At 37.8% G+C, this 14,119-nt stretch overlaps 2 protein-coding genes across 3 annotated transcripts; both read left to right on the top strand.

Annotated features, from left to right (window-relative positions):
- Positions 1–615: 615 nt before the first annotated feature.
- LOC110894874 (uncharacterized protein At2g39920) lies at positions 616–3,316 on the top strand. Its single transcript, XM_022142116.2, has 5 exons — positions 616–803; positions 1,079–1,216; positions 1,769–2,207; positions 2,666–2,866; positions 2,970–3,316. The coding sequence occupies exons 2-5, from the start codon at positions 1,096–1,098 to the stop codon at positions 3,154–3,156; spliced, it is 948 nt and encodes a 315-aa protein (XP_021997808.1). The 5' UTR covers positions 616–803; positions 1,079–1,095; the 3' UTR covers positions 3,157–3,316.
- Positions 3,317–7,441: 4,125 nt separating this feature from the next.
- On the top strand, positions 7,442–12,477 carry LOC110894875 (proliferating cell nuclear antigen). Of its 2 annotated transcripts, XM_035980571.1 has the most exons (7): positions 7,442–7,863; positions 9,055–9,207; positions 9,291–9,388; positions 10,232–10,778; positions 11,451–11,603; positions 11,688–11,785; positions 11,884–12,477. In XM_035980571.1, the coding sequence occupies exons 1-7, from the start codon at positions 7,536–7,538 to the stop codon at positions 12,403–12,405; spliced, it is 1,899 nt and encodes a 632-aa protein (XP_035836464.1). In that variant the 5' UTR covers positions 7,442–7,535; the 3' UTR covers positions 12,406–12,477. The 2 variants fall into 2 exon arrangements, with proteins under 2 accessions (XP_035836464.1, XP_035836463.1); XM_035980570.1 differs by lacking the exons at positions 7,442–7,863; positions 9,055–9,207; positions 9,291–9,388 and adding exons at positions 9,918–9,966; positions 10,050–10,147.
- The last annotated feature ends 1,642 nt before the right edge of the window (positions 12,478–14,119 follow it).

Here is a 14,119-nt window from a genome sequence, read left to right as displayed (position 1 = left end):
TGGTCAACGTGGTGAGTCTTACGTGTCTTCACGTTAGCCTACCACGGACATCCCTCTTTTCTCTCTTTCCTCCAACTCTCACATACCCCTCCTCAACTTCCTAAAGGGCGTCCACTCATCCCTCTCATTGCCACGTCCATAGCTTCTCTCTTCCACATCAGCCTCACGAATGACACGACGTAGCTACGTTCATATCATCCTTAGGGGGAGCGGGGCACCCTTGGTGACTCCCTTCGGGGACCATTGTTGCCGACCGGTAAGGGTGCCGCCATCAAAGAGGGGAGGGAAATTGGGGAGGGGGTTGGGGGAGAAGTCACCGCACAAGAAAGAGAGGAGATGGTGGGCCCATAGCTTGTAACAACCAATCAATTATTTTCTTTTTTTTAATAAAAAAACAATTCCCCTAAGAGGGGTGCACCCCGTACGTTTTTGGACAAGAGGAAAGTTATAGAGGGGAAATGACATGACAACTTATCATTGGGTTAAAAAAAGTTTCCCCTCACCTCATTAGGGGGTGCCCCCTTCACCCTTATTATTTTTCTTATTCAAAACTAAAATTATTAGTATTGTTTTCTTGTTATTAACTAATAGAAAAAAACAAGGTTGAACGAAACTGACAAAAATTATATAAAAAAGTTTTTCACAGAAACACATCATGTGTTCCTGGATTGGGCGATTCTGCAAGAAACAATCACCTATTTTGACTTATTCGAAGCATCTTCTGTTTCAAGATCAACTCCCATGATGAAACCAATAATAGTTGTGATCGTTTGATCTGAATGCTGACAGCTCAGGTTCATCCGGTAAGCTCGTGTGTTAATCTTATCATTAGACACCTTACAACTTGTAGTTTTCAAATCATATCAAAATTTACATTTGAATTCGATGTGGGTTTGGATATGTTTTTCTAAAATTTGATTTTTTTCTATCCGAAGAATAAGGAAAATTGTTTGACTTACTTCAGTGGCTAATTTGATCACGTAATTCAGATGATAGAGACCAAATTGAATTGGGTTTCCTTTGTTTCTGCCTAATTCATTGTGAAAAACTTGAGTTGATTTGTGTTTATGGTTTGCAGGTAGGGTTTGATTGCATATGAGAGTACTTATTATAACTCCTGTGTTGTGTGTTCATATATATTTTCTCAAAATGTCAGCATATGATCATGAGATGGAAAGGGGTTATTCTGAAAGTCTATCTAGTGGTCCGGAATCTGGTACGCCTGTTATTTTCACGACGTCCCCTTACTAAATTAGTCACATCGTCTATATGTTTTATTCACCGGGGGCTAAACGTATCACATCCCTTAAATTTTTCTTCGTACCTTTTTAAAAAGCGTCAAATCAACCGAAATTTTTTAGTCTTTTAGTATGAAAAGGTACGGATGTTAGTGATTTGACAACTTAAGAGGGTACGGCAGGTAAAAATAAAGAGGGTAAGGTGCGTTTAGCATAAGCCCTAAAATGGAGTGGGGGTGGGTAAACAACCCCTAAAAATGTTCATGAGTAGGGTACGTCTAAGGTTGGCTAAACGTAACCCAACCCTAAATTTTCCTCGTACCCCCTAAAAAATGTCAAATCAAGATATTTTTGTCTTTAATTACGAAAGTAATGAATATTAGTGATTTGACAACTTTGAGATGGGTACGAAAAGTAAAAAGAAGGGGGTGGGGTTTGTTTAGGGCAAATGTTTCTTCTATAAAAACCGATGATTTTGATACATGTCAATTGCATATGGTAATTGATTTCTTAAACTATGAATCTTGTAGATATGGAAAGTGAATTTGGAACGGAATCTGTGATCTATATGTCTTCATTTGCTGCAACAATCTTCGTTGGTGTTCTTGTAACGATCGGGGTGTTGCTGATGATTGTGCTAATCACATTGGTGGTCATGTTACAATCATGTGAAAGCCGGAATTCTGGGGCTGTAGAAATGTTAAGATATGTCGATCAGTTCGATCTTAATCTTTACGATTATTGCAAGACGGTTTCTCTACACGCGGAACTTAATATCAATAGCTATGAATCGTATTCGTTGCCTGAAGTTTGTAAAAATGCGGCTGTCAAGTATATTAAACATGGTCATTACACAAGAGATTTGAGTACCATTGGGTCACTTGTTGAAAATTACTTCAAGAAGGTTACGCCTGTTGTTGGTGGTCGGGATGTGGTGTTAATGGACATAGACGACTTATATGTTCATCGGTAGTTACATAATCTTTACACACTTTTAATTTTGGAAGATCCAAATACATATATGCGTTGGCTTCAGTGGCGAAGCTGGAAAATTTCCAACGGGGGGTCGGAAGTCACCGGACCTAAAATTTCTATATAAGTAATTTTTTTTATAAAACCAGGGGGTCGAAAACGTATATACCTAAAAATTCTTTACGAAACGTACATACATAACACTCAGGGGCGGACCTAGGTTATAGGCTGGGTGGGCGGGCGCACCCCTTGAAAAAAATATTTAGTGTATTTTATAGGCAAAAATTCCGACCGCACCCCTTGAAATGTTGGTTAAGACCCACGTTCGCAACCCCAGTAAATAATTTCTGGGTCCGCCACTAATAACACTATTGAGCGAAAAGTTCGGGGTCCCCCCCCCCCGGCCCCTTGAAAGCTACGCCTCTGATTGGCTTAATGTGGTTTTGATGGTGTAGGTTCCAAGATTATGGTCATCATGATGGTGTTCAAGAGGCCAAACTTATGAAACATGCGGTGTTTGTGCAAATATACACAAAACTACGGTCTGCAGGATGGTCGTTGGTTTTAGTGTCTAGGAAGCATGAGAAAAGACGTGGTGTGGTCACTGACAGGCTTATAGCGGCTCGATGTGGAGGTTGGTCTGAATTAATCATGAGGTATTGTTAAGAGGGTAAAATAGTCATTTGCCACTTAAAGCACATATCATCAAAGGTTTGATAATTATGTTTATGACTAAAAGATTGTTGTGATGTGGTGCAGATCAGATGAGGAAATGAAAATGGATATCCACGAGTATCTCTACAAGCAAAAGGCGATTATGCAAGCGGAAGGATACCATATTGCAGCAGTGATCAGCAGCCGTATGGATGTTTTATTCGGCCCGCTTAATAGTACACAGATCTTCAAGCTTCCGAATCCGTTCATCACACTAGAAGTGGAAAGCTAATGTATATTGATGTACAAAAACCGGTTGATTCATGCACCATTGTATATAAATTTGTAGCATATGATCAAAAGAGAGAATTTATTTAGAGCCAATTTGGGTAGTAGAAACTTGTTACTGCAGCATACTTGTTTTAAGCTGATGAAAATGCAGCTTCTTGGTATTTTTTGTATTAAAATTAGGTATATATTAGTTGGTTTTGATTATATTTTATCTACTAAGTAACTTTTCAACCTAATGCTTCTAGCTACACCGATTTACTTTTTTCAGTGATTTCCCTCAACATATGTTACGCAGAATAATATGAAGTTGATTAGTAAGGATGATATCATCAGAACAATATTTACATATAACAATATGATTAGATGTGTTCAAAAATCCCGCTACTCGCTTAAAGCTCGTTGGAAAAAGCTTGGTGGTAAACGAGCTTGAATTATAAACGAGCCAAGCTCGAGCTAGGTCTGGCTAGTGATATGTAGTTTGTTGAAAATAATCATTACAGTCCATTAGTTTAAAAATTGCTAAAACAATCCACGTACTTTCGCTTTTGTAACAATTACAGTCCACCCTCACTAACGCCATCCAGTTATTCTGTTAGTTTATTTGAAATGACCATAACGCCCCTGTTATTAAAATTAAAATAAATAAAGAGTTAGTTACTTTTTTCGTCCCTGTGGTATAATGGAAATAACCATTACAGTCCATTAGTTTAAAAATTGTCAAAACTGTACCAGTATCCTTCACTTTACTTTTCACTCTTCCCGATTCTTCAGATCCTGCCAGAACATCATCTGCTCCTGCAGTGGCGGAGGATAGTTGGTGCTCGGGGGTGCACCCGCCCCCTCCAATGTTTCGGTTAGAAGTGTATAAGTTCCGATTTTTCGTCCGAAAATTTTAAAATTATATAGGATCGCCCACCCGATTATTTTTCCTAAATTGTATATCCTAAATATTTATACACTTTGTATATAAAGGATGGGTAGTTTGGTAAATATATTTTAACTCTTATTTGTTTAACCCTAGATTATCCACCACACAATAAACTAAACCACAACTGAATTCAAAAATCTTAAAGATTGTCGAGCTGAGTTGTAATTCTTCATCCAGATTCCATTTATCTCGTATCATTATATGTGTGTGTGTGTATATATATATATATATTGGTCTTTTGTTTGTTATACAATATTTAGTTTTTCAATGTGCAAGAACGGTTCCTTTGAATGAATGAAATTTTTTAGTTTTATTTGGAACTATTATTAGTTGACCCGACCTTAACCGAATAGCCGACCCGACCCGACTCGAAACCTAATGATTGGAAACAAATTTTTGGGTCCCATCACTTTACGCCCGCTCGAAACTTTTGGTCAAGCTCCGCCACTGTGCTCCTGCTCCATAACTTTGTTCCAACGACTTAGTTTCACCACCGCTCCACTCCGCCGTATCATCGTCAACTGGATCTCCTTGTCACCTCCACCGGCGACAGATTTGTCTCCGTCAACCGGTTACACCAATTTCGAAATCGCCGACCACCTATCTTTACCCCATCACAATTGAAATCGTCGGCCACCTAATTTCCCCCATCACAATCGACGTTACCAGGAAAACTTGAGACCTGCTCGAAAAAACTCGAGGGGAGGAGATGAAGTTTGGACGGTGCCTTGTGTAATTGTCGGAATTGGTGGAATTCATCGGTAGAAAAGAAGTTGGCCGATGATTTGTTTGAAGAGAATGGCCATGGGGTTTGGGGGTAGGGGTCGGTTGAAGATGGTGTAACAACCCTCAAAAATGTCTCAAAACACTCCGTAATCAAAACCCCGAACTTACAAAATGGAACTTAGTATGAAAAATAGAAAAAAAAAAATAATTCTACGTCTGTCGTGGGCCGCGACAGACTAATCAAGATCTATCGCGGGTGGCGAATCCCCAATAACTTTACGGACACGCCTAGGGACACGTGTCGTCCACGTGTCAAACCTATACCGATGAATATTAACACCTAAGCCCTAGCTAGAGGCTATTGCGGGGCGCGATCGGATTGGCTTAGTCTATCACGGGGGGCGAAAGAGTCTCAGATCAACTATAAATAGAGCATTCAGTCTGCACTTTCAAACCGTTCAAAACTTTCTCTCTCTAAACTTTCTGCTCGAAAATATTATACCCAATACCCCTAATTTTACGAAGCTTTGTCCCCTTGTAAGTATTTTAACCCCTGATCACTGATTCAATACCCCTGTCCGATCAATCCTGAACCCAGCAACTGATGTCAAGGTGTTGCCTGTATAGGGCTACACTTTGTTAACTACGTTGGGGTTTTGATCTCGTGATGTGTCGATAAAGTTGAGTTGAGTTATTATACTAACGTGTGTGCATTGTATATATTATTAGGAACTTAGGAATTATACCAAGAATTATACCAGGAGGCTTTTAGTTAAAACCCTAAGTCTACAAAGTGAGTCATTCTTCTTTTTTCTCACAACACTGTGAGTCATCCTTTCTTTCTATCAAATTGTTTTACAAAACCCTAAATGCTTTTAGTTATACTTACAGTGATTAAGTCTTTGTATTCTGCAATTACTGTCGGTATATGAGGTTTTGTATACATACTTGATAACCTTCACTATTGGACGAAAATTAGCCAATGAGTGATATGACCATCGTCACATCGGAACTGCCACCGTGTGACAAATACTGATTGAGTTTTTGGTAGATGTAAACAATGTAATCGCCCTTGATACTGTAAAATATAACAATGTGTCTTTTTGGCACATAATAACACACACACATAGAATCAATACCAATAACTGCGTTTTGAGTTGCGATGCGAAAGCGAGGTGATAGCGTTAAGTAGAATAGCATTTAGTTGCGTTTATCGCACTGTTACTTCACATATTAATAAATCGTAATTTAAAATACCGTTAACCAAAGTATCAATTATTGAGTTCGAGAGTACAAGGCAATAATTAAGCAAGAATTGTCAGATCTGAGTAACGACCTGATTTTGACTTTGACTTTCTGAAAAGTCGGGTTGTTACAAAACCACATAGACAAAACGTAATTAACTCTTTATTATATATAGATTAATTTAAAATTTTTAAATGTAAATAAAAATATGTGGGAGGGTTGAAGTATTCACATTCACAAAATAAACAAAAATTATAGATATAGTATTTTTAATATGGATTTCGATCTTTGAAATATTAGATATATAAAAATAATACATATAGATATAGATATATGTGTATTTTTTTTGTTTTTTATGTTATCAATATTTATTGAAAAAAATTAAAAAATACTAATAAAAACTTAACTAGTCGGTTTGATTTAGCTCAAGTTGACTCGAACATTTTACTAGCCAAGCTCGAGCTCGACTTTTCAGCTCGATTCGATAAAATAAACAAGCCTAATCGAAGTGGCTCGTTTAAGTTCGAGCTCAAGCTCAACCTGACTTGGCTCGATTACGACACTAAATATGATATTAGCATAATAATAATAATAATAATAATAATAATAATAATAATAATAATAATAATAATAATAATAATAATAATAAATGGTTGTATGATAAGGAAGTAGTGAATTATCCATTCAATTGCATCAGAAAAATATTATTTGGTTATAATGAAATGGATTTGTTTTTACTAACCTTATTTTTTCTCCAATAATAAACTAATCCAAACTTTCAAATCACACCTCACTTTTTATCTATTTTTTAAACTAAAAAATACAAATAAAAGTATTGTAAGTGGGTGGTCCCCACTCAATCCAAGCCACACTGGTCCGCTTGAGCGGACCAGCTCCTTCGTTTGGTCCTAGTCACACGCCTCCAACAAGCCTCGTCCGGATTTGTGCTCGTCCGATGAGTAGACCTCATGAGCCGACCATCCGTTGTTACTGCTCTAATACATAAGAAATCATATTAGCATTCAATTGCGTATCACTAGGTGCGACAATTGTTGACACGACCCGAACCCGACACGAACAAAAACAGGTTTGGGTCGACTAACACGACCATTTTAAAAAAATGGGTCGGGTTCGGGTTGACTCATATTAAAAACGGATCAGGTTCGGGTTAAAACCTTTGACCCAAATAATAATATGGGTCGGGTTCACTCACCAACCCGTAACCCGTCAACCCATTAACCGAACACGATTGCTACTCTATGTATTTCTAACCTACATTTCTCTAAATCCAACAACATTTAATTTCCAATACTAATCCTAATCAGTAATCACGTTCCCCGAATCCCTAAACGCCGCCGTTTCGATTCCAATTTCTCGCGGGACTACATCCACTTCCCGCCAAAATCACATGCGTCTTCTACCCCTCTCCTTCACCCACTACACACTCGTCTCTCTCTCTCTGTTAACACACTCAAAAAAAAATGTTGGAAGTGAAGTCGGTGCAGCAGTGTACCATGTTGAAGAAAGTAATAGAATCCATAACGGATCTAGTGTACAACGTCGACGCAAACTTCGAGTGTTCGTCCACCGGAATCTCACTACAGGCCATCGACCCAATCCACGAGGCCATGGTCTCGCTTCTTCTCAGATCAGACGGCTTCGAGCACTACCGTTGTGATCCTAACATGTCTTTAGGAATCAACCTCGGTAGCTTGGCTGATATGCTAATGTGCGCTGGCGATGACGACATCGTTACCGTCAAGGCTCACGACGGCCAAAATTGTGTTAGTTTTATGTTTGAAAACCTCGGTAAAGTTTTTTACTTTTTTATTTACTTGCGTTAGTATGGTTTTATGTATTGATGAAGATCTAGGGTTTATGTTTGCATGTAGACTTAACTGTTAACGAAATGAATAAATGGGGCATGTTCATGTTCGTTCGTTTTTTTTAGAACAAACGATCGAACACGAATAAGTAAAGCGAACTTCGTTCATTTACAAAAATGAAGTATTAAACGTGAACATCCTTTAGTCGTGTCTTTATAAAATGAGTTAATTGTCATTTTCGTCCTTGTGGTTTTGTGAAAAATGTCAAAAAAAATTTGCGCCAGTTCTGTCCTCAACATTGTCCAAAAAGATAACGCGCCGTTAAAAACGTTAAAGACGGAACTGGTGCGAGGCTTTATCTTTTTGGACTGAATTGGCACGTTTCAAAAATGTTTAGGACGGAACTGGCGCAATTTTTTTTTTTTTTTTTTTTTACTGAAGTGACATTTTTCACCAAACCAGAGGACGAAAATGGCAGTTAACTCTTATAAAACCAATATAACTTAACTAAATTGTTATCACCTATATATAATCTAAATAAGTAAACAGACAAACATAAATAAATGTCAAGATGAATCGGTATTGAACAATAACGAAAACGGAAAACAAAAACAACTTGGCTAAGCACCCAAATTTTATTAACGTCAAGAAACTATCACAAAACTTGACTCATACAATCCCTAATACCCAAAGCATGGTATTTATAATCTAAACACACCTATTAGATTATAACTAGGATGTATCTATTTTAGGACATGATAATAACAATTAATTATCCACTCCTTAATTAGTTTCCTTGCCTTGCACGCAAAGGAGCCTTTAATTCCTTGCCTTGCACGCAAAGGAACCATTAATTCGAAATTTCCAACAAAATGTAAATGAATGAAAGTAAACAAACTTTCATGAACATAAATGAACAAATGAGACATGTGTTCATGTTTGTTCATTCATTTTCTACCAAACAGTTCATGAACGGTTCATTGAAGTTCCTAAAAGCACAAATGGTTCGATTAGTATTCTTCTATTTTCTCCTCTAGTTTGATTAGTATTCTTATATTTTAACGGTGATTCGGTTGTTTTTTTTTTTTTTTGTTTCAACTTGGTAGTTTGATATATCCTGGGATTAAATTAAGATATATGTATGTTGGCTGACTAAATCACCTAAAATGTTCAGATCAAGACAAGATTACTAATTTTGAGATGAAGCTGATGGATGTTGATTACGAGCCTCTTGAAATAAAAGAATGCAAATATGACGCTGTTGTTCGAATGCCATCATCCGAGTTTGCCAGAATCTGCAAAGATCTTAACACCATGGGAGACATTGGTATACATTTCATGGTTTTCATCCGCATTACTTCTCAAAACTAAGCCCAAATGTTTATTTTGTAATCAAATTTTCTATTGTAGTTGTGATATCTGTTACAGAAGACGGGTTGCAGTTCTTAACCAAAGGGGACACTGGTACTGCAAATATTGTGTGCAGACAAAACCCTTTCGCTGACAAGGTATGTAGACTATATATATAGAATAGAACATGTTCAATATATATGGGAACTGGTCTGGTTCAGTTGTTGTGTAAACTTTTGCAGCGAGAAGAAGCGACTATAATTGAAATGGTGAAACCGATTTTCAGAGAAATATGCATTGAGGTTCCTGAAATCTTTTACAAAAGGCGGCCCCATTGGCTTAGCAAGTGACACTGAGCTTGGCTTCTGATTGGCCAATGATGGTCGAATACAAGATTGCGGAATGGGTCACCTGAGGTTCTATTTGGCTCCAAAGAATGAATAAGATAATTGTCAAAATGTTGATCTGGTGGAACTGAAGTCGGTGCAGGGGAGCATGCTGAGGAAAGCAATAAAAACCATAGCGAATCTGGGAACGATGTCGAGCAAAATTTGAGTGTCGACGCAAAATTTGGTAAACCTCGGTGTCATGGCTAAAATGCTAAAGTGCGCTGGGGATAACGACATCGTCACAAATCAAGGCTGCTGACGGCGACGATTGTGTTAATATTGTGTTTGAAAACCATCATCCGAGTTTGCCAGAATCTGCAAAGATCTTAACACCATGGGAGACATTGGTATACATTTCATGGTTTTCATCCGCATTACTTCTCAAAACTAAGCCCAAATGTTTATTTTGTAATCAAATTTTCTATTGTAGTTGTGATATCTGTTACAGAAGACGGGTTGCAGTTCTTAACCAAAGGGGACACTGGTACTGCAAATATTGTGTGCAGACAAAACCCTTTCGCTGACAAGGTATGTAGACTATATATATAGAATAGAACATGTTCAATATATATGGGAACTGGTCTGGTTCAGTTGTTGTGTAAACTTTTGCAGCGAGAAGAAGCGACTATAATTGAAATGGTGAAACCGATTTCAGAGAAATATGCATTGAGGTTCCTGAAATCTTTTACAAAGGCGGCCCCATTGGCTAGCCAAGTGACACTGAGCTTGGCTTCTGATTGGCCAATGATGGTCGAATACAAGATTGCGGAAATGGGTCACCTGAGGTTCTATTTGGCTCCAAAGATGAATAAAGATAATTGTCAAAATGTTGATCTGGTGGAACTGAAGTCGGTGCAGGGGAGCATGCTGAGGAAAGCAATAAAAACCATAGCGAATCTGGTGAACGATGTCGACGCAAAATTTGAGTGCTCGTCGACTGGAGTCTCACTTCAGGCCATGGATCCAATGCACCAGGCGATAGTGTCGCTTCTTCTCAGATCCGACGGTTTTGAGCACTACCGCTGCGATCGTAACATGTCCTTGGGAATAAACCTCGGTGTCATGGCTAAAATGCTAAAGTGCGCTGGGGATAACGACATCGTCACAATCAAGGCTGCTGACGGCGACGATTGTGTTAATATTGTGTTTGAAAACTTTGGTAAAGATTCCTTTCTCTCATATCTACTTGCACTAGTAGGCTTATAAACGAAATGAACGGGCATGTTCATGTTCGTTTGGTTTATATAGAACCAAGAACAAACACGGACGAGTAAACCGACAAAGGTTTCTTGTTCATTTACGAAATTGGATTTGTTCGTGTCCGTTTATGTTCGTTACTTGAAAGTATAAGCGAAAGGTTAACGATCGTAAATGAACACAAATGGTCATTACATGAAGGAACTTAACGGAACAAAGATAAACGGACATAATTGAATGAACACCAACTAAAAGTAAACGCGAAGATCAATTTGTTGTTCCTATAAAACCAATAAAACGAGACTAAGTTCTATTGGATGATATTTAAATTTCATAAAACTAGACTAACTGTAATCACCTAAAAATTTTAATGAATATATATTCCAACTTAAATGAACAAACGTAACTAACGAACATAAATAAACGTAAATGAACGAACGTAAACAACCATTCACGAACATAAATGAATGAGACATGTGTTCATGCCTTTTCATTTATTAAATAAACGAACTTCCCAAAAGCATATTTTAACGTGCTTTGGTTGTTTTCTTTTATTTCAAGTTGGTAGTTTGATATTTTATGGGACTAAGTCAGGACTTATATATTGGTTATTTGAAATACTTAAAATGTTCAGATCAAAACAAGATTACTAATTTTGAGATGAAGCTGACGGACGTTGATTACAAGCCTCTTCAAATACCAGAATTCAGTTATGACGCCACTGTTCGAATGCCATCATCCGAGTTTGCAAGAATCTGCAACGATTTTAGCACAGTCGGAGACACTGGTATTCATTTCATGATTTTCATCCACATTACTTGTCAATATTGAATCCAAAATGCTAACCGTGTAATCAAATTCCTTGTTGTAGTTGTGATATCTTTTACAAAAGAAGGGTTAGAGTTCTCAACCAAAGGGGACACTGGTACTGCAAATATTGTGTGCACACAAAACACTTTTGGTGACAAGGTATGTATGTATTCAGAGTAATTATATTATTTATATGAACAAACATTCTGAATCTATGTGGAACTTGTTGGGTTCAATTGGTGTGTTAACTTTTGCAGCCAGAAGAAGCGACTATAATCGAAACGTGGAAACCAGTTTCAGCGAAATTTGAACTGAGTTACCTCAACTCTTTCACAGAGGCAACCCCACTAGCTAGCCAAGTGACATTGAGCTTGTGTTCTACAGGACTACTTAAGGTCGAATACAAGATTGTAGAAATGGGTTATCTAAAGTTCGGTCTGGCTGCAAAGGGAGAAGAAGTTAAAAAGATGAACGGTGAGCCGGTGAAAACCAAGTCCAATGGGAAAACCAAACGGGAAGTTAACAAAGAAGATATGAAGGCCAAAAAACGACATAGAGCCAAGGTAGAAAAGATCAAGGAGGAGAAGTTGCGCCTCAAGAAGGAGGAACAAGAATATAAAATCATTCTTTTGAAAGAGGAGGTGCGCATGATGCAGCAAAAACAAATGGATAAAGATATGAAGTTCTTTTCAATGCCGCATGATAATTTGGCTGGAGCGGCGTTGGATGCGGTGCTGGCACGAAAGTGTGAAATTGCACAACGTTGGGGATGGAAATGAAAGGTTTTTTTTTTTTATTAATTTTATGTATTGTAATTGTTTCTAATTAATGAAATGTTATTTTATTTACAAGTTTTTAAATTTTGTTAACATATTTTAATTACCTTATTAAACAAATGGTTTAGGGATGAAAATGATCAATTGCAAAGGTTTAGGGATGGTTAGGGGTGAAATGTTAAGATCTATCAGTCAGTTTAACCATGGTTTTGGTGCTCAAGGCAGATGCGAGCAAAGTGGCAAAACATGAGAAAGCCTGCCTGGAGAATCAACATGTGTTTGTCCCGTTTGCGTTTGATACCTTTGGTGGTCTCGCTCCTGACGCCGTGCGACTTTTGAATCGGGTTCAAAAAGTCTTTAATAGTAATTCTTCGTCGCTAAAGGTTTCAAACTTTGTATTTAGTAGAATTGGTTTTTCTATTCAAAAGGGGGTGGCGGCGCAACTTGTTGCCCGACTACCTGCCATTGCTTTGTAATTGCCCTTTTTCGTGTGGAATGATATTGTTGTGGACTATTTGATTAGAAAAAAAGTTATGAATTATTATTCCTTTTCTGAAATTTGTAAAAAAAATACAGTTGTCAAGTATATTAAAGATGGTCATTACATAAAGATTAGTACCATGGTGTCACTTGTTGAAAATCACTTCAAGATTGTTAAGCCTGTTGGTGGCGGTCGGGATCTGGTGTTAATAGGCATAGACGACTGGTATGTTCATGGATAGTTACATAATCTTTACACTTTTAACTTTGAGATCCATATGGGTACACATATGCATTGGCTCAATGTGTTCTGAAGGTGTAGATTCCATGATTATGGTCATCTTAATGGTGTTAAAGAGGCCAAACGTATGAAACACGCGATGTTGGTGCAAAAATACACAACTTTGGCCTGCATGATTGTTGGTTATATTGTATAGGGAGTATGAGAAACAACATGGTGTGGTCATTGACATGCTTTATAGCGGCTCAATCTGGAGGTTGGTCTAAATTGATCATTAGGTATTGTTAAGAGAGCAAAACAGTCTTTGCCACTCATACCGTATATGGTTAAGGGATGTTCGGATTTGTGTTTTAAATTGATTATTTGATTATTATAACTTCACAGATTACAAAAACGTCGAATTTTTTTTTTGCAGAAGTAGGTGTCTTGAGCACCCAAAGAGTGAAACTAGGTGGGCATGGACTTTGTAAGTGAAAATAGGTAAGTTGCCATTCTTCCAATCAGCGGCTTTCATGTAAGATTCCTGGGCTTCTGCAACACTTCTGACACAATTATGCACTGTCTTCTAAAGCCGTGCTGTACGAAACAACAACTTCCTTTAAAGTTGCTGTTTGAAACAAAAACTTTTATAAAGCTGCCGAATTGAACAACAACTTCCTAAAAAGTCGCAGACCCATATCACCATCTTCACCTAAAGTCGCTGTTTGATATAACCTTCTTAAAACATCGCTGATCCATATCACCAGCTTTGATTAAACCGCTGATTCATAATACCATCTTCATAGAAAGCCGTTGGAAGGAAAGGTGGCTTGGTGACGAACCTCTGTGCATTCGGTTTCCAGATTTATTTGTTTTGGAACACGTAAAAAACGTTTCGGTTGCCGGAAGGATTACAGTTATTGATGGGGTCGAAGGCATTACGTACCAGTGGAGTAGAAGTCCCAGCTCTGCTGAAGGATTGGAGCAGTTAGAGGAACTCACATGGGACCTCATGCG

This window comes from Helianthus annuus, chromosome 12 (assembly GCF_002127325.2).
Source record: "Helianthus annuus cultivar XRQ/B chromosome 12, HanXRQr2.0-SUNRISE, whole genome shotgun sequence".
NCBI lineage: Eukaryota > Viridiplantae > Streptophyta > Magnoliopsida > Asterales > Asteraceae > Helianthus > Helianthus annuus.
Note: the sequence above shows the minus strand (reverse complement) of the source record. Positions and strands in the feature narration are given on the sequence as shown.